The 20,481-nt window shown below is 41.3% G+C and overlaps 1 protein-coding gene across 1 annotated transcript; it reads left to right on the top strand.

Moving 5' to 3' along the window:
- Nucleotides 1-1,905: 1,905 nt before the first annotated feature.
- On the top strand, nt 1,906-20,137 carry LOC115794995 (akirin-1-like). Its single transcript, XM_030750732.1, has 5 exons — nt 1,906-2,273; nt 14,894-15,040; nt 18,168-18,296; nt 19,464-19,535; nt 19,620-20,137. Exons 1-5 carry the CDS (start codon nt 2,069-2,071, stop codon nt 19,628-19,630), a joined length of 564 nt encoding a protein of 187 aa, XP_030606592.1. The 5' UTR covers nt 1,906-2,068; the 3' UTR covers nt 19,631-20,137.
- The last annotated feature ends 344 nt before the right edge of the window (nt 20,138-20,481 follow it).

Here is a 20,481-nt window from a genome sequence, read left to right as displayed (position 1 = left end):
GGATTCAGGAGACAGACACCCTCTTTACCACTTTTCACTATCTATGTGTTTATACACCACTCTGCATTTAATCATTAGTTATTATTAATCTTTGGCTCTCTTCCACAGCTTGTCTTTTGTCCTGTCTCTTTCTCCTCACCCCCAACCGGTTGCAGCAGATGACTGCCCCTCCCTGAGCCTGGTTCTGCCAGAGGTATCTTCCTGTTAAAAGGGAGTTTTTCCTTCCCACTGTTGCCAAGTGCTTGCTCATAAGGGGTCGTTTTAACTGTTGGGTTTTCTCTGTAATTTTTGTATGGTTTTTACTTTACAATATAAAGCGCCTTGAGATGACTGTTCGTTGTGATTTGGCGCTATATAGATAAAATTGAACTGAATTGAAATATTTACATTGTCAAGGAAAATGCAATACAGTGATTGTAAATTTGACAATAAACAACTGAGGAATACAACAGAGGAAAAATAATAAATTTTTAATAAACTTATGTGGGGGAAAGCAAGACATATAAGCACATACTGGTTTTAGTTTTGTGTTTGGTTCCTCCCATAAGGTATTCAATAAACATTGTAACAATGTAAAATCTTATTTTACTTATTTCTTAAAATGTGATAGGCATTAACCAAGGAACTGATTAGCCCATTAGTCCCAGTGACAGTTACTTTTCCAGTCTGCTTCTTCTTCTCTTGACTGCTTCCTTCATGGTTCGTCACAGTGGATCATCTCCCTTCATCTAACTCTATCCCTAGCATCCCCCTCTGTCACACCAACCCAATGCATGTCCTCCTTTGCTACATCCACAAATTTTATCTGTGACCTCCCTCTTTTTCTTGTGCCTGGCATCTCCATATTCAGCATCCTTTGTCCAATATATCCACAATCCCTCCTTTGCACATGTCCAAAACATCTCAGCATTGCCTCTCTAACTTTGTCCCTTTCTAATACTGTCCATTCTGGTCACTCCCAATGAAAAATTTACTCTGCCAACTCCAGTTCAGCCTCCTGTCTTTTTGCTAGTGCCAGCATGTCCAAACCATACATCACAACAGGTCTCACTATCATCTTGTAAACCTTCCCTTCCACTTCTGCCAAAGGTACTACTTCAGTCAGGCACTTCAATAATATTTTGTGAGAGTAATAGCCTTAAAACCAGCAGTCATAGCCAAAACTAGTGAGTTATTGTTAAGTCTGTGACTGATCGTTGAAACGTGTGTTTCAATAAGATATCGTAATAATAAAACATATAATTACTAATTAGATCAGACCGCAAAGTACCTGTACGCACAAATGTTTTAACGGAGGCCGTCGTGAATTTATTTTCTCTTCTTAGTCAGTGTAAAAAAGCTACCTAACAATAACCATAACTATGGTTATAAGCGTTAAAACATTATTATAATTATATGCATGGTCACTGGCCATTATAAAAAGTTATTTATCATCCGAAAATGATATATTGTATACAATTTCCATTTATTTTTGTAGAAAAAAACCCTTAACTATTACTTGCCAGACTTAAAGTAAATATTAAATCTGATTTCTTCCAAAGGTAATTAAAAGTGTAAAACATCCCACTGGTGTTAGTTTTAATCTACCTAATTTACCTGATTACCACGACGAGACGTCTCGTGAACCTTGAATTTGAGTTCAAGGGAAAGCAATCATCAACAACAATAGGGTTGGATACCCGGAAATCGCAACGTAAACACGGCGAAAGAAAAAACAAAACTACAGCTTAGCCGGTTATAATTAGATAACACATTACAAAAGCAAGCCTGGATACGGATTACAATTCAAATGAGCGAAAAAATACAGAACGATTTGTTGTAAATATTTCACGACCCCCCCCCCATTTCCGGTAATGGTAGGCTCTGCCTTTGTGACGTTTTAAAAATTCAGCAGGCAGGGTCGGCAGTTGCTTTACTACTCAGAGAAGAAAATCCGTTGTTGTGGAGCGGAAGAAAGGCGAAGAAGAAATACGAGGAACGTTAAACGTACACACGTTCGAGCGTTAAAGTCTAGTTTTTGCGGGTCGTTTTTTCTCCTGCTTATTATTTTCCGTTTTGTTTAGCTATCATGGCTTGTGGAGCTACGTTAAAGCGGTCGATGGAGTTTGAGGCCCTCCTCAGTCCCCAGTCTCCCAAGCGGAGAAGGTGCAATCCACTACCGGGGACTCCTAGCACTCCGTCCCCTCAAAGATGCAGCCTCCGTCCCCCGGTCGACAGCCCGGCGCATTCGATGTCCCCTCCGGCCACTGGCGGCGAACACAGGCTCACCCCAGGTATGGATTTAGACCAAATTTGACGTCTTTTTCTGCATTTCAGGGTGGGTGTCATGGGGGAGGGGGTTTGGGTGGAGTGGAATGGAATGGAACGGATAGCTTGCTACTTGAATGGGGGTTGGAGGCTAAACGTTAGCTTGCCTCAGCTAACGTCAGGAAGGGGAATGTCGTAGCTGAGTTACCGGGACAGATCACTTTACCGATCATAATAAATCAGTATACGCCACCAAAGTAGAAGCGACTCTGCGAGTGGGGGCTTGTAGCGTCTTTTCAGCTTTGTGTTTTTGTGTGATACTTGGCTGAACTGGCGTACATTGGCTGATTTTGTTTTGTTCATGAATAGTATTAGGTCCAGAGTTGTTTGCTTGGCCAATTCAAACAGTTTCTGGCGATAGGGGAAGTTGAATAAACATGACGCCCTTTTTATAAGCTTTGCTCAGACAATCTTCAGCTGTGCTATGACGTTAAATTATTTAATGTGTTTCATTAAACTTTAATTCGTTTAACTGAAACTGGACTGAAAGGATTGAACAAAAGAGTGTTCTTTTTCTTAACCCCTGCCTGTTGGCTTTCCAGTAGATAAATGGCATCACAGCAGCAGCCACATCATTGCAGTCTATTAATTAGGAGCTGCCTGGGTAATGTTCCTTAGCTTCAATGCCACAGTGCCACAATTGTCTTGCATTGAGGTGGGGGATACTATTATGCACCACAACCGTTTCTTTTCATCCTCAGGCATGGAGGAAGGCATTGTTCATTTCCTTTATGCCTGTACTTCACTCTCCCATTGATTTGAGAATGCAGCTCCACTGTGAGTGTTGGATGGGTGTGTGGGGTGCACATATAGCACAAACAGGATAATTGCCTGAGTGTCTCCACTGCATCAAGTGGCCTTAATGTATGTGCCAGTCAGTGATATTTGGCAGGATGACCGCAGTGAGGGCTAATCAATCTGTTAATTCCTGCAAAAAAAAAAAAAAAAAAAAATACAAGATTAAAGTAGCTCTCCGGCTTATACAAAACCACACAATTAAGTCTTAGATTGTCAGTATTCGCACACACATCAAGAGGCAGCGAAAACGCTCCTTTTACCTATTCTTTGGGAAATGTTGAACCCCCCAAAACACAACCCCTGTGTGTGTGTGGGTGGGTGGGTGGGTGGTAGTCATACAGGGTTTTTACTTCTTATTGAACAGATTGGCACTTATTAAGGAGGTTTGAGCTGACCCCCAAAGTAAAATTACCAGGACTATGAAAAATATTTTTAACCACTTGTTTTAAGTGGGGTTTGACTGGGGTTTATGAGTCATACAGTCACCTGCCTGAGTTTTATTGGCAAAGCATCAGATTCACCCAGAGGCTGTTGTGGAGCTGTTTGTCTCTGAAATGCAAAAGGTTTAAATATTAATACATGTGTTATCAAGCGGCTGGAGCACAATTGGACTGGAGTATTATAACATTATTGCTGTTTCGTTGTATGTTTGTTTTGTTTTTTTTGTTTTGTTTTGTTTTTTTTCCTTGGAACAATTATGTGGATAGGGTTAATAACATGATAACATCTGAAAAATGAAAGTGAAATATGGACTCTTAGTGAGTGTTGTATTCATCAAAACTTTAAACCAACATGACTCCAGGTTACAGTGTGCCTGCTGGGTTCCACTTTTATTTAGTATTTTATGACCTCTAAAACTCCCTTTGAAACGCACCTTTCAGTTTTAGTTTATGATTATGTCTTAGTCTGAATGATTAGAAACTTCTGGAAACAAGTGAACAGGTGCCCATATTTGCTTCCTGATTGGGTCTTATCAGTTACAAATATTAAGACAACGCCTAATATAGTTTCACTCACATTATGTTGTCTTTCTTTGGGTGAGCTGAAGCCCTGACATTGTTATAGAAAAATGCCTTAACTCTGTTAATCTTGGCCTGATATTTTTATTAGGTTTAATATTGCTATTTTTGAAGTTTTATAACATAACCTGAGGCACACCTTCCGGGATTTCCCCCTACTTCTCCCAAGTTTGTATGAAAGAAGCAAAAAAAAATAAAACTAGAGGGACAAATGTGTTTGCACCTTCTTTAAAAAAAAACAAAACAAAAACAAACAAAACAAAACAAAAAACTGACCACAGCAACAAGTAGGACCCAGGAGGGAAAAAAGTCCCAGCATTTTGTGTTTCTGTTGGCTGGAACTGCATGTAAAACACCAGGACAGGACCGAAAGGTAATTAATACATGCAAAGCACCTGGAAAGGCATATATGCCAGCAACAACATCGGCCACTTACGTTGTAGTTAAAACAAAGACCCAGTGCTGAAGTCTGAATCAGGCATAAAGCTGGAGAGGGAGGTCTGGGCTTCACTGCTCTGGCTGCGGCCCCCCATGACCCAGATCCAGATAAGCGGAAGAAAATGGATGGATGCTAGCATTGTTTTATCATTTTAGATTTTAACTTTTATTGAGACGCATGTCATGAATTGTCGCACAACGGGCATCGTTCATAATGCACAACATAATGCGTCACACTTGTAAGTTGCAATTTATTTGTTTTTCGGATGTTATTTTCTCATATTTCAATGATGTGTAAACATCGTTTGCAGTAACGCATTTTCATATGTTTAGCATCAACTGATTTTCTTCATTGTCTGTTTGGAGTATAACGTGCAGTGTTCATAATGCACGATGCCACACAGTTAAGCAACATTTTAAGTGCGATCTATTATTGAAGAACGTGGTTAATGGTTTCAAATGCCTTTGTTTACAGTTTTTGACATTGACCATTAAACAGTCCTAAAATGTAACTTGATATCTGATTGTTTCTTAGTTTTAGACTAGTTGATTAGTCTAACTTTTTTTTTCCCTTGTTTAGTCGACTAAGAAATTATTCGCCAGAAACATTCCTACCCCCAAATTATGATTTTCACCGCCTCTACCACCTTAAGGGAATGTCATGGTTGATTCTGCACAGAGCATTGCAGACTGTCATCTGTTATTGTTGTATACTTTAAAAAATACGTGGAACAATGGGTTTGTGATTCTTTCGCTTAGCTTTCTATGGCAGAGAAGACCGAAATCATAACATACAAAGATCCTATTTGAAAACGTGCGTTTAAAACAAACAAAAAACCCTGAAAACCACCCAAGTGGGTCATACAGCCTCAAAATTATATTGCATTATTGAAAGGAAATTTGTGATGATATCTTTAGTGATATAGAGAAAGATACTGAACATTTTATGTGATTACCACTTGTAGCGGTTCAGTAATCAAAGAGTAGACAGGAAAGAGGGGCAGAGAGAGCAGGTGAAGACTCAGCAGAAAGTCGCAGGTCGGATTTGAACCCAGGCCACTGCATTTTAGCCATGAAGCGCATGGTTGCCTGCCAGTGAGTTGAAATGGCACCCTTCCCTGGAAATATTAAGTTAAAGTATAAAATAACTGCTTAACACTTTATTTTAACAATAACTAATGCCGCTTAACCCTAACTGTTCAGGAACCTGCACTGTATTAACAGCTAAAGAACTTGAAACTGAAAATTAGGATGTTGTGTCTTGGGTTGAATTGTTTTTAATCAGAATCTTAAAGCCCTCCTTTACCACATCAGTAATTTGCATCCCTTGTTTGCTCTTCCTGTTAAATGGAGTGCAACTCGTGCACACTCCAGCTTAGCTGAGTCATTTGTTTACTTTTGGGTCCCTCATCAACGGTTGCTAGTATAGCCCCCTCGCATGTCTACATAGCCTGTAGCCATAGGTACTGTGCTTTGTTGGAGGTTGTTTAAGTAGCACCGTTTTTTAAGGTATTGATTCTCAGTGGAGGCTGACATGCTGCTCTTGCTCTCAGACGTACCTGGACTTGTCTTATTGTTGTGTGCATGCTATGGAAGATAAATGCATGGCATTGCAGTACACTATAGGGGGAGGACCCCCCTCCCTCCCAAGTTCAGACAAAGACACCTGTTTTTTTTTTTTTTTTTTTTTTTTTTAAATTGCCGTTCGTGCTCAGTTCTCCCCTGGTTCTCATTTAGTGTCATGCACATGCCCTGTGTACATCAATAGTAAGTGAGAAATCCTTTAGTTTATACTAATATTTCTAAAACTATGGTAAAATGTTCATCTAGACCAAGGTTTCTTCAGGATGTAACCTCAGACAAAGGGGTCTCTGTGGTTCCTCTTGTCTGGACTGCAAGAAAAACATATGCTTCATGGCACATAATTGCACGATGACACTGGGGACGCTGCATGATGTATATTGTGAGAGACAGGGCATCTTTGGTGAGAGCACCAGCACACATTCAGGTGTTCATCACAGTCGGCTTGCTGTTAGAAGCAGAGAGAATTTATTTTTTTTTTTTTATGTAAAAATTAATGAAGAATAGTCAAAGAATCAATGATTGAGCAGTGTTTTGCTTTTGAGAACATGCAGAACAGTTATGACGTTTCTTCCCATCTTGCTGTTGATACAGTCTGATTAGCGTATTTTTTATATATGTTTATAGCGTGGCTGTGTTATACATGAATTAGAGTTCAGGAGCTGCAAAGTTAAAGTAATGAAGATTTGTCTGCTTTAGAGACAAAGTCCAGATACCTGATACTAAGCTCACCTTCCCTGAAAGAGGCCTCCCATGGGAGCAGCTCTGAAAGCTTGCCTTTCTGATGTGCTTTGCTAAACGAAAGCAGCTTTGTATTTAACGAAAGGTCAACTGTCATCCCTCCCACTAGCTCTATCTACACATGTTTTTCAGCTAGTCAGGTTTTCTTGTGTGGAAACAGGAAGGCAAGAAACGGGCTCAGATGCTGCCAAAATATCTTTAAGTAATTAATTTCATAACGTGGATAGGATCACCTGTTTCGTTTTCCTCTGCCAGTCTGAGCTTGTACTTTGGTAAAATCCCCCAAGATGACAAATGTGTTTTCTGTGTGACTCCTGTCAGCTCATACCTTGGTTAGAAAGGTTCCCAGGTTATAGTTTAAGTGATAATGATTTAAAAAAGTTTTACAAAATAAAATTGCTGACTGCTTATCAAGAGTGTATCAAGTAAAGGTGTCAGTTTTTTTTTTCTGGCTCAAAATGGGCCTGAGGGTACGACTATGCACAAAAACACAAAGTCCAAATGTAGTTAAGGCACTTTTTTTTTTTTTTTTTTTTTTTAAATGCAGGAGTACACCCTGTATTTGTTAAATGTAGACTGTTTATCTGAGTTATATAATGTATTTGACATCTTCTCTACCAGCTATCTGTATTGGCTTAAATGCATTGTAGACATAAATAAATGCTTGTATTTGTAGGTAAAAAAATACCAATATGGTTATAAATCTTAGTTTCTTATTCAATACAGTTATTGATACACTGGTACTAGGGCTGGGCGATATATCGAGTAAGAAATATTGATATATTTTCATACGCGACATAAGACAATATCATTTATATAGATTAGGGCTGCAACGATTCCTCGAGTAACTCGAACAATTCAATTATTAAAAAAAAATCTTAGAAGCAAATTTGATGCTTTGTTTAAACTCTGCAGCGCTCAGGTGTCTCCATTTCATCCGCACTAAAGTGCTCCGTCGTCTTCTTCTTCTTGTGGGTTTAATGTCGGTGGGCAAACCAGCTTAGAGCTGCATTACTGCCACCTACTGGACTGCAGTGTGGATGAGGCGTTAGAAAAAAAACCCCCATCAGATTCTAAAAAGGTCACCGTCGGTGCGATGGATTCCCTTTAACACTAAGTGGATCATCGCTGACATGTTTTTCCACGCCCCCACCGCTCTCCGCTGTGTTTGTGCGTTGTGCTCGCTGTTCTCAGACTTTCAGCTGTTGTTTTTTTTTTCTCCACTTCAGCTTCCAGAACGGATCACTATAACCACAGTTTGCTGGCGAGCAGTACTATTAGCACTAGTGATTGTTCGGTACCGGAAGGACCCCTTCCCCGTCAAAATATTTTTTATATTTTAATTCCTGATTAGTGACTAAAAATAGACCTGCAGTAGGAACGTATTTAGGAGAATGCTTGTGAATACAAAGCATTACAACATTACGCTCACGCAGCCCCCAGTTTTTCAACAAAAACACTGATAACAGCAGGCAGCTGTTTTACGTGGTCTGGCTGTGCAAGTCCAAAGAGGTGGAGCCGTTATAGAGGCAGTGAGCTCAGGTGGAGCGAAAGTTTTTCTAGTGTCCAAAAGGTTTTTTTTGTTTTGTTTTTTTTCCCTCCCGTAACCACCATTAAACCTTTACTGGGACACAGCTGGAGGTCCTTCCATCAACCACCTGATCAGCAAGTGAGGAAAAGAGAACTTTGTAGCTGCTCCATCCACTGCTGTTTATTTCACACAGCGAAAAACTGCAGTACGGGTGGTAAAATATGAAGATGAACTTCTTGTCCGATTAGTCAAGTAATCAATGGAATAATCGATAGAATACTCGATTACTAAAATAATCGATAGTTGCAGCCCTAATATCAATATAGTCTGTCGCATTGCAATCATACTTGTAGATCCACCAGTTCACCTTTCTCTTCTCCCAATTTGTCTCTGCACAATTTCACACTGCCCCGCCTCTCTCCCTCACCGCTTCACCCGTAAATCATGCAGGAAGCGACAGCATGGAGAAGTAAACAGACACGAAGCTACTGAAGAGGAGCTGGTTAGTAAAAAGAAAAACAATGCTCAATTATTTGGAGATCGTTCACATTCAAAGTGTCAAATGAGCAGCAGAGTAATGTATTCTGTAGAGAATGCCACAAACGAGTCCCAAGAAAAGGTCCGAGCACTCATCTTTTCCACTATGCATAAGATGCTAGTGCTAATGGCCGCGTCGCTAGCTGACTGTTACGATAACAGCTGAAGTCCTCAGCCAGCACGATAGCACCTCAGCCAGGTACTGCTAGCTAGAGTCCTGCTGACTGAAGGATGGAATTTTTTTCAGTCTGTTTACATGTTTTTTTATTTGCACAGAGTACTAGATGTACAGGACTACATACAGGAGGAAGCACTTTGGTGAAGTTTACTTCACTGGAAACTGTCTTTTTAAAGAATAAGTCAGCCTTTTGCTATTTTTGCTCTGTACCTGTACTGTTTACATTTTAATAGCACAGCTGTGAGTCTTTTGTTATGGGGGGAAAAAAAGCATTAATTTATTTGAGGAGCATTATTATTTAAATATGCCAGTAGTTTATTTTTGAGCAATTTCTCATGTACATCTACATCTGAATGTTAATAAAAGTGCCCGTGTGACATTTGGGACATGTAGCTTTGACTCAGAAGTGCCTTTTTGTTTGTATCTTTCGAGATACAATATCGGGATATCGTATATCGCCATTCAGCTAAAAAATATTGAGATATCATTTTTGGTCCATATTGCCCAGCCCTAACTGGTACCAAACCATGCTGGTGGATTTTCCCTCTTTTTCACTTACCAGAGTCACTATATCAGGACAGCTCATAGTGAGTGCAGAATAGAAGAAGAAACACACAATGACACAAAGTGTAGAATAAATACATGATTTCTGCCTTGTTTGGAGTATTTTTTTTCCTTCTTTGACATGTTTTAATGTATTGTATATTGTTTCACAGGGTATCGAGTATCAAAAAACTGCCTCATCTTGGATAACGTATTTTCATTTTAACATGCTGTTTATTTTATACAAATTATGGATCCTATTCGAGCCCCAATGAGGAACAACTCTTGCAGTAGTCATGTTCTGAAACCTTTCCCATTGTGGTATAATTTTTCTGTTTTGACATGTGTATAGCTGCTACTGCTCCTGGCAGACCCCTTTTAAAACTGTGGCCAGACCCTTTTGCATTATTTAAAAAGTCAAGCCTACTGAAATATGTTTTTTTTGAAACACAAGGAGAGACTGACTCCATACATGTGTTTTTATCAGAGCTATAAAAATGAGGAAATGCATTTGTTTACACTGACAGAGTGCTAGCTAACTGTTAGCATAGTGAGCAAACTAGATAATAATCTGTACTGCATTTAACTAGATTCTGGCTAGCCAAACTCTGCAAACTAATCTGACTTTGTGTTTACATTATATATGGTGCAAAGTGCCAGACATTTCAGCGACATTAACAAGGAATGTATTTAATGGTTTCATATATCTTTTAAAATACACACACAATATTAGTTTGGCCCGTGTATAACTTCACTCATTGAAGTGTGCTCAGTTCTGAATGGTTTGAGTGTTTTCTGTCTTTTAGACTAGTAGTTTTGATGTTTTTTCTTTATTAAATGACTCATGAATCAGTCACCAGAAACATCCCTACCAGTAAAGCCTTGATGATATTCTGTTACGGACAGCTGGAGACCTGACAGCTGAGTAGTCATTCCTGTTATGCTTCTTTGAAGTCTATCACTTGGAGCACATGCGTAGTTGGTGCACTGCAGTGTAAATTCTCAGTGGACAAGTCCACACAGTTGCAAAAACCAAGCAGGCATCTGCATGGCCCCTTGCTCTCACTGTCTGATGAAAGTTATGTCACACTAACCTGAGTAGACCCTAGTGAACTTGTGGCTGCGGAAAGTATAATTAAGGCTCATTACATCACAACCTATTTCCCAGCATTTGGGATATTTGAAACCCATTTCTCCCGCAATCCTTTACCGGTAAAGAGTGAAATTAAATGAGTCAGCTTTGTTTTCTCTCCATGTCCAATCACCTGGCTGATCTCCTGTCGTATTCACCATTTTGGGCTTTGCTTAAGCCTTTTAGCTGCAGCTTTCTCTGTCGTGTTTCTTCCTGGAAGTCTCTGATTGATTGCTTGCAGGGTCATTATTGCCCAGCAATGCCTGCTGTTGAGTTAGTAGTAGTTGGCAGAGCTGGAAGTGACAAGCAGCAGGGGAGGGTTTTCATGTCATTCAGATGACAAGAGCAGTGTGCATACAGTACATGTACATACAAAAGACCCTTCTCTCTCTGGTATACTTTGATGGTGTGACAAGACTGAAGTCTGCAACTGTCCTTCATTCACATGAGCAACAAACACATTTGACTTTCAGAATCTGGTTTTCTCTTCTCACACCAATATTTACACAAGCCTTGTTTAAATTCCCTTTACTAGTGGAGGGCTTTCCCCCAAGAAACTGGTTCGTGGAGGTGTTGATCTGCAACCCCACCCTATAGAAAACAAAATACAGCTTGGGTCACCTGCATACATACTATTTAAAAATAGTGGGGAAAAACTTGGTAGATCCTATAATAAAGGCTGTGCAATTAATCAAATATGCATTTCAGTTATGCTTTTGGTTTCCAACAAATAAGATGGTCAAGATAAAATGAGGTGAGCATCCCTACCCTCACCTGTGGTCATGAGCTTTGGGTAGTGACCAAAAGAATAAGAACGCAAATACAAGCTGCAGAAATGAGCTTCCTCCGAAGGGTGGCTGGCTTCTCCCTTAGAGATAGGGTGAGGAGTGCGGCCATTTGGAAGGGGCTCAGAGTAGAGCGGCTGCTCCTCCACATCGAAAGGAGCCAGTTGAGGTGGTTCGGGCATCTGATTAGGGCCTCTTTTCCACCAACGGGGTGCCAGTGCCAGTATTTGAACCATTCAGCAGGTTTTCCACCGCAAACGCACTCAGTGCTCGGCTGAAAAACGGGTTCAACTCAGGCCCCGCAAGCTAGCTGGTCTCGAACCAAGAAAGCTTGACCAAAGTGGCAGAAGGCCATGACTCTGCCATCTCAACATAAGGTTTTCTATAGTTATTTCACTGCATGGTGTGTGTATTATATGAGAAAAGCGATGCGATTTTTCACGGCTGTGAATTAGGTTGGCCCTAAGGCTGAACTTGCTGCTTTGTATCAGTTCATATCACAGATAAAAGGACGCAAAGTGCGTACTTATCGTCTTGCTCGTAATCGCTGTCTGTGTTTACATCTGTGCTGCACACAGATGCTGCAGTAGTTTTGTTTGGACTGTAAAATGTGTTCGCAGCACAAGAAAGGGGAGCGTGTTCTCCCACGTTTGCGCTCTTCGGATTCCGTGTCCAGGTGAGGACCCGCCCACACTCATATGTAAAGGAGCAGTTCACAGAAACGCGGTGGAAACGCAGGCTCGTTCTTAAGCGTTTCACCGGTTCATTGAAATTGACACCAGCACTGGCATGAGCACCGGCACCTCGGCGGTGGAAAAGTAGCATAGGATGCCTCCTGGACACCTGTTGGGTGAGGTGTCCCGGGCATGTCCTACCGGGAGGAGGCCCCAGGACAGACCCAGGACACGCTGGAGAGATTGTCTCTCGGCTGGCCTGGGAACACCTTGGGGTCTCTCCGGATGAGCTGGTGGAGGTGGCTGGGGAGAGGGTGGTCTGGGCTTCTCTGCTTAGGCTGCTGCCCCCGCAACCCAGCCCCAGATAAGCGGAAGAAGATGGATGGATGGATGGATGGAAGATAAAATGACTGATGTGCCACATTCTGTTTCTAAATAATAGCCTTTTTTTTTATCACATCGATGACTTTTGGGCCTCCATAAAAGTCTAAATTCACGTAATTGGTTCAGCTCACACTTAATTATTTAGGTCTGTCGATTGTTGAATAATAACAGTAATAATAAGCAAACCAACATACGGTAATTTGAAACAATTCTTTTTCTTTAAATTGTCAGTCACAATTGAGTAGTTTAGTAAATAAGCAAATAATTGTGATCTTGATATTATACCCATAATTCTTTAGTTTTATTGAGCTGACACTTTGCAGCTCATTATAAAACATCTCTACTGGCATTAAAATATGAAATTGCAGCAGCAACATAGAGATTTGCCTAAACTTTTTCCCACATCCTTTTTCCCTTTTCCCCTTATGGCTAATTAAATGTTAGGTGTAGTTGTGGAGCCTATGTCACTTGTAGATGGTTTGTTCTCTTTGCTCCTTTGTTTAGTAGTAGCTAAACAAACATAAAAAAAAGCCTGCCAAATTCATCTTGTGGTGTTTATACTCTGAGGCTTCAGGGGCGAGGCTGCATCCAGCAGGAGGAGGCGTCATCTCTGTGAGGGCACCAGTTCAGTGCACAACTGTGTATAATGCAGTAAATCCCCTGCTTTGCTTAACAGGTTGAAACAAGCTTATTGATGAGCCGGTTGAAATGGAAGAATGGCTTCTCATGGTATCCCTAGCCCAGATAAACAAGGCACTTTTCCTCAGATAGAGGTGCAGAGTGTGTAGACTTCACTCCCTGGATAAGTCGAGTAAGATAAAGTTCCTTGCTCTGTATTTTATCAACTCGGTTTGAGGATCCCATGTGGGTCTCCCCTGCCACGTTTTTCTCATGATTGTTTAGCGTTAACCTTATGAATATGTGAGCAGGCTCAGGCCACAGTATTAGCTGATTTAACAGACAGCAGACTAACAGGCTTCATTCTAAGGAGGAAAGGAATGAGTCCATATGTTCCTAGGTATTCAGTACAATTTTATTTATATAGCGCCAAATCACAACAAACTGTTGCCTCAAGGCGCTTTATCTTGTATGGTAAAGACCTACAATAATACAGAGAAAAACCCAACAGTCCAAATGACCCCCTATGAGCAAGCACTTGGTGAATGTGGGAAGGAAAAACCCCCTTTTAACAGGAAGAAACCTGATCCAGGCTTAGGGAGGTCTGCCACGACCAGTTGGTGCTGAGGGGAGAGAGACAGAGTGGGGTATAAACAGAGTGAAAAGAGGTGAGTGTAAAGAAACCCTCATCATGGGATAATCATGGGAACACCCCAGCAGCCTAGGCCTATTGCAGCATAACTAGGGGATGGTTCAGGGTCACTTGATCCAGCCCTGACTATAAGCTTTATCAAAAGGGAAAGTTTTAAGCCTAATCTTAAAAATAGAGAGGGTCTCTGTCTCCCAAATCCAAGCTGGGAGCTGGATCCACAGAAGAGGGGCCTGAAAGCTGAAGGTTCTGCTTCCCATTCTACTCTTAAGTATCCTAGGAACCACAAGTAAGCCAGCAGTCTGAGAGCAAACAAAATTTACACACCCGATCCAGCCTATTACACATCTGCATCAGTACAACCTTTTAAGCCTGTACCAGTTTATCTTATATATTAGTGGAATGCAAGGCATAATTTTGTCAGTAATTTAGCTTCTAAACCTTCAACACAAATACAGTATCTCAAGTTCACGTTGACATGAATAAAGGTTCACCCAACAACCTGAAACTCACAAATATTAAATGTAGTATCAAGCAAGACCAAAAAAAAGCAGCAAATTAATTTTAGCTGATTATTTTTCTTACATTACTGTGCTGGTACTGACTGTCTAAAGCAGTAACTTGGCAAGATTTATAACATTATACATATATGTAGTTAGTAACTGTGCCTATCGTGTTTGTTGGCTAAAAATGCATGAATCGTGCAGCTCTTAAAACAAAAATCACTTTGCATTCCATTTCCACAAAAACCTGAGCCTATACACCAGTTGTAGCTTGATGTCATGCTGCCAGTCCTTATTCAGCTGTGTGAACATGTTGGTTACAGTTGTGGCAGGCTCAATACGGAGTGAATTTACTCTGGGGAACCACTAGGACCACTTTCTGTTACTAAATGTCCCGGTGGTTGGAGCATGTGTGAGTGTCCTTTATCTCACTTTTTACTTTTCTGACCCTGTTCCTGTTTGCCCTCCCCTTCAGAGCAGATCTTCCAGAACCTCCGTCAGGAGTACAGCAGGATCCAGAGGCGGCGGCAGCTGGAAGGGGCCTTCAACCAGACTGAGGCCTGTAGCTCCAGTGACGCCCCCAGCCCCAGTTCCTCTCTCAATGCTCCTAGCTCCCCACCAGGTAGGACAGTTTACAGTACTGCACACCCATAAACCGTTTTCTGTGCCGTGTATTTTGGTCTTTTTCAAACGTAATTGGAACTGTCTTTGCAACTGCAAATGTTTTTCACCACATAATCCACATTAATAAACATATTCTGTAAGGTCAGGTGTTGATTTAGTAAGGCCTTAATTTCTGTTAGGGGCATAGTGCCATAATACACTGCTCAAAATAAATAAAGGAACACTTTTTTAAATCGGAGTATAGCATCAAGCCAATTAAACTTCTGTGATATTGATCTGGGCAGTTACGTAGCAGAGGGGGGTTGTTGATCTGTTTCATCTGGTTTTACAGGTGGAGGCCCAATGACAATTTTTTTTTTTTTTTCCCCACCTCCTCATCTTTTCTGGCTGTTTTTCATTTGGCTAGGGTCAATGTCCCTACTGATAGCATGAGGGCGTACCTGGACCCTACAGAGGTTGCACAGGTAGTCCAATTCCTTCAGGATGGCACATCAATACATGCCGTTGCCAGAAGACTTACTGTGTGTCCCTGCACAGTCTCAAGAGCACGGAGGAGATTCCAGGAGACAGGCAGTTACTCTAGGAGAGCTGGACAGGGCCATAGAAGGCCAGTATCTGCTCTTTTTGTGCCTGGAGGAATGGGATGAGCACTACCAGAACCCTACAAAATGACCTCCAGCAGGCCGCCAGTGTGAATCTCTCTTACCAAACAATCAGAAACAGACTTCATGAGGGTGGCCTGAAAGCCTGACGTCCTCTAGCGGGCCCTGTGCCCACTTTCTAGTAGCATGGAGCCCAATTGGCATTTGCCAAAGACTGTCACCCTGTACTTTACACAGATGAGAGCAGCGTCACCCTGAGCACATGTGGCAGACTTAATAAGGTCTGGAGAAGCTGTGAAGAACATTATGCTGCCTGTAATTTAATTCAGCATGACCAGTTTGGTGTTGGGTCAGTGATGGTCTGGGGGAGGCATGTCCATAGAGGGACAGGCAGACTCCTACAGCCAGCCTTTACAGGCTAGGCAATGGCACCCTGACAGCCATTAAGTATCGTGATGAAATCCTTGGACCCACTGTTAGACCCTGGGTCTTGGGTTCCTCCTGGTGCACAACAATACCTGGCCTTATGTGACAGCATGCAGGCAGTTCGTGGAGGATCAAGGAATTGATAACTCTGACTGACCCCCCCCACACTTGCCTGACCTAAACCCAATAGAACACCTCTGGGACATTACATTTTGGTTCAGCTGACACCACTGGGTTGCACCTCAGACTGTCCAGGAGTTTAGTGATGCTCTGGTCCAGATCTGAGAGGAGATCTCCCAGGACACCTTCTGTCGTGTCATTAGGAGTATGCCCCAACGTTGTTTGGCATGCATACAAGCACGTGGGGAGTCATACAAATTACTGAGTTGCTGCAATGAAATTTTGGCAAAATGGACTAGCTTGCCATATAATTTTTTTTTCAACAGATAAACAAGCATCTCTGCAAATGCAGTTGCATTACACTCTGATTTTTAAAATTCCATCCAGCAGTCAAATATCCTCCTTCTGTTTTCTTCCATTTGATGGCAAATATTGATCTGTGTTGCCACTCCACACTCACAATTGAACTGCAAAGCATACTGAAATACAGGCATGAACTTGTATGCGTGTGCCCATGCATTGCTAAGATACATCTGTGTTGCAAGTGTTGGCTACATGTGGATGTGCAACATGAAACTATAGCGAGGCAGATTTAATTTATTATGAATCTCTGTGATACTAATTTAATGTATGGTTGGGGGAACTGGATAAAAATCACCTGGACTGGTGAGCTACCGCAGCTTATTTTGACCATTGTCAATCTCTGACATCATTGCCCATTGGCATAACACAACTTCTGTGCCAGATACAACCTGTTGCTGTTGATCAATCTTTTGAAGTCACTCTTATTTGCTGGAAGACCTTAAAGAGGGCTTTATTTATATATTTATCTAATACATGCCCATGCTACAGTATTTTTGGTCTGGAGTTTTTAGTCCTTTATGTGGTTGCCAGACAACGTGTCATACCCAATTTTTTTTTTTAAATAAAAACAGCAAATCTTGTGTCCTCAGATATACCTGTGAAGGATAAGTTCATGGGCAAACAGATTTGCTGTATTATAGTAAGATTCTCTGCGTACTGTTGAATGTAATGGATGTGTTTCAGATGGAGCTCTAAATGGAAAATAACGCTGAATTAATCTTTATGAACCAGTTAATGAATCCAGATGTTCAAGTAAAAGTCTGACCCTGGGAACACACCTGGTACATATTTGTCACATCACGTGAAAGCTCGTTGGTCAGATTCTTGAAACCATCTGACTTACTGCCCTCCTCGTCTATTCTGTGCAGCTTGATGTGGCTTATAATAGCCTCAGTGCTATTTTATGTGAACTTGAGGCATCGTGTCTGATGGAAATTACAAGCATTGCTGAGCTCTGAGTCGCATCAGCCTGAACGTGACGCAGCGGTGCCTGGTATATTTCCAGGGTTAGATTCAGCTTAGAGCACAAGTTTTAATAGAATTTGTTGAAGATTCACACACCCCCCACTTTCAAAACGACAGCCCATGTAAATGTTATACTACTTAAATTAATAGTTTGATGCATAAAGCACAATTTTCCCTAGTGACTGTGTGTAATCCAAGCCCCAGGCCTTTGGTTTTCTGTGTTGTGTTTCTGTGCAGGACGACCTCGTATATCACAATGACTGCACTGTTACTAACATGGCCTCTTTCTGTCTGCGAGGCCACTGTTTTAACCTTCATCCTCGCTCTGCCATCCTCCACTGTGATTTACAAACATTTTAGTCTTTCTGGCTCACAGCAGACCTCAAAGACCACTCAGTAATGAATCACTGAGCTAAAGCTGGCTCCAGTTTCAGCCTGGCAGAGACGCTGGGGAGGCTCAGAAAGAGGCAGCGTTAGTGCTGCATGACCCTGCTGGTCTGAGGGGAGAGAGAGGACACCAAGCTGTAAATCTGCAGCCGGCCAAGCAGCTATTAGGGGAGAGAGGATGTTTCTGTCTCAGTGACTTGGTACTGCACCAAAGATATGATTCAGCCTTTTTAATGCTGATATGATTTGCCCCCCCCCCAGGTGCCTCAAGGAAGGACCAACCTTCGTTTACACTGAGGCAGGTGAGCTACCTGTGTGAGCGCCTGCTTAAAGACCATGAGGAGAAGATCCGGGAGGAGTACGAACAGATCCTTAATACAAAACTTGCAGGTAACACCCCCCCCCCCCCCCCTTTTTTTTTTTTCTTTTTTCAATTATTGTAAACTTTAAACCACAGGACTTAAATATGAAGAGCACCTATTATATTCTAGCAGTGATGTACAGTCGAAGTGTCACCAACATTTCCCATGAGTCTCTTATTTTATGATTCAGAGTGTTTGCAGTGTGTGACTTTCTCAGACTTTAAATGTGTTATTAAATGCTGAGGCTGTAAACAGACATGGGTGAATATTTTGTAACAGCTGGAGGGAACAAAGACATTAAAGAGGATAAAATGTTGTTTAGCAACAAAAGCAAATCTGTATTTGCTCAGTGTGTGCCTGCTGTAAGATGATGATGATGATGATGATGATGGAGGGTTTCTAAACTGCCACATTCCAGCGTGGGGTCGTAGTATGCAGGAAATGAGACCAACTACCACATATCACATTAGGCTTTATTAAAATCAGTGTTTGTTGCTCAGCAAGTAAAGCCTTACATTACTACTTTACTCCATGTAGACAGTAATTTGTTAAGCTGCTCGACATTATTTTTGCATCACTCTGTAACATGGTCTGGAGTGCAATGTCACATAATTACTAGTTAACAATATAAACCTGAGGCTGCAGTCCCACACACTCACACACATCCCTGCCCTGATGAGAACACAGAATAATGCAGCCGCAGTGACTCCGCTGTTGAAGTGGGCATGAGTAGAAATGGAGGCTACAACGCTTTAACTCTGACTGCTCACCTCTGATTTTGTTGCCCCCTGGCTGCTTGTCTGGGGTCAGCACTCACTCTTTTAATTACTCATGGTTCTTGGCTGCTAGCTTTGTGTTAGCTACGCAGGTTCTGGGAAAATGCTGATGTCGTGTTAGCGGCTGTTTGTAGCCTTGGTCAGTTTGTGCTTTACTGTCATGTTCTTGTCCTTCCATTCAATAAAGCTGAAAGTAATCTTCATATCTGCACTACTCAAAAGTTACAGACTGCTCTGTTCCTCCTGAAATCAGCTGATTGTAGCAGAAGTAGTCTGATTGGTTTGGTTCAGCAGTCTCACTGCTGCTTCATTGTGGACAGTCTTTATAAAAAGTTCTGAAAATGTGATTGTGAATTGGTTTTCAGGTTCTCAGCTTAATGAACAATGGCACCCTCACCACCATCCTCTTCTCTTTTCAGAACAATATGAATCTTTTGTAAAATTCACACAAGACCAGATAATGCGAAGATACGGAGCTCGGCCTGCTAGTTGTAAGTTCTCTTCATCTTTGTTTTTTGTTTTTTTCCTCAGTTAAAAACGACGGCTTCTTTTACAATGATGATTTTGTGTTTCAGATGTGTCCTGAGCTCCTATCCATGTGATCCCAGCTTCATCTCACAAGATAGCTGCTCTTCTACTGCCTCCTTCCAGTTGATTTACATTTTATTTCCCTAACACCACCCCCTCTTCCCTTCTCAAGCTGTTTGGGTGCCATGATTTATCCACTTTTTAATCCCAAAGTTGGTTTCTTACTTCAAGACTATTGCTGCTGGCCAAAACTTAGAAAAATCTGAGAGAAACTCTGTATGACGCCTGCTATATATATATTTTTTTTTTCTTTTAAATATGCTTTTCTGGACTTCCTCACTAAAGCAGATGTTTGTCAAATCTCTTGCCAGCGCTGTAGAAAAAGCTTATTGGCTTGTGACCGTTCAATATAACCTTCCAGCAGCTGTATCTAATGGCTCCTGCTTATCACCTCGTCCCACTTGCCCTCTCTCCCCCCCTTACCTGGCCTCCCTCTTCACAACTCCTTACCCCAAAATGTGGATTTTTCTCCCTTTTGAAAAAAATAAAAGTTCTGTGACTAAAATGTGTTGTCTTGGATATTCATTTACAGCTTCATATTTGTATTGTTAACAATGTGCACTTTGCCCAAAACCATTTTAGCAACAGGTCAACATGCTAGCTCTTCTGTAAAACTGATAATACATGTCCTTAGTGATCTTGTGTTTTGGCCCAGTTGCAACAGAGTGCATGTGTTCAAATATGTGTTTTTTTTTTTTAAATTTTTTTTTGTTTATTGTGCACTTAAAGGTCTTTTTAGCCTAGAATAAAATTGTTAAATTATTTTTAACCTCAATTATTGAAAAGTGTATCATCCACAGCTGAAGAGTACCATTTATTTGCATTTATGGTTTGGCTCATCTTTCTTGC

The sequence above is a fragment of the Archocentrus centrarchus genome, chromosome 16 (genome assembly GCF_007364275.1).
Source record: "Archocentrus centrarchus isolate MPI-CPG fArcCen1 chromosome 16, fArcCen1, whole genome shotgun sequence".
NCBI lineage: Eukaryota > Metazoa > Chordata > Actinopteri > Cichliformes > Cichlidae > Archocentrus > Archocentrus centrarchus.
Note: the sequence above shows the minus strand (reverse complement) of the source record. Positions and strands in the feature narration are given on the sequence as shown.

Bases quoted from the DNA above. Each gene is read 5' to 3' on its own strand.
- LOC115794995 (XM_030750732.1), top strand. From the start codon at position 2,069: ATGGCTTGTGGAGCTACGTTAAAGCGGTCGATGGAGTTTGAGGCCCTC. The intron at 15,041-18,167 runs GTAGGACAGTTT...CCCCCCCCCCAG, and splicing joins TGCTCCTAGCTCCCCACCAG to GTGCCTCAAGGAAGGACCAA. The intron at 18,297-19,463 runs GTAACACCCCCC...TTCTCTTTTCAG, and splicing joins CCTTAATACAAAACTTGCAG to AACAATATGAATCTTTTGTA.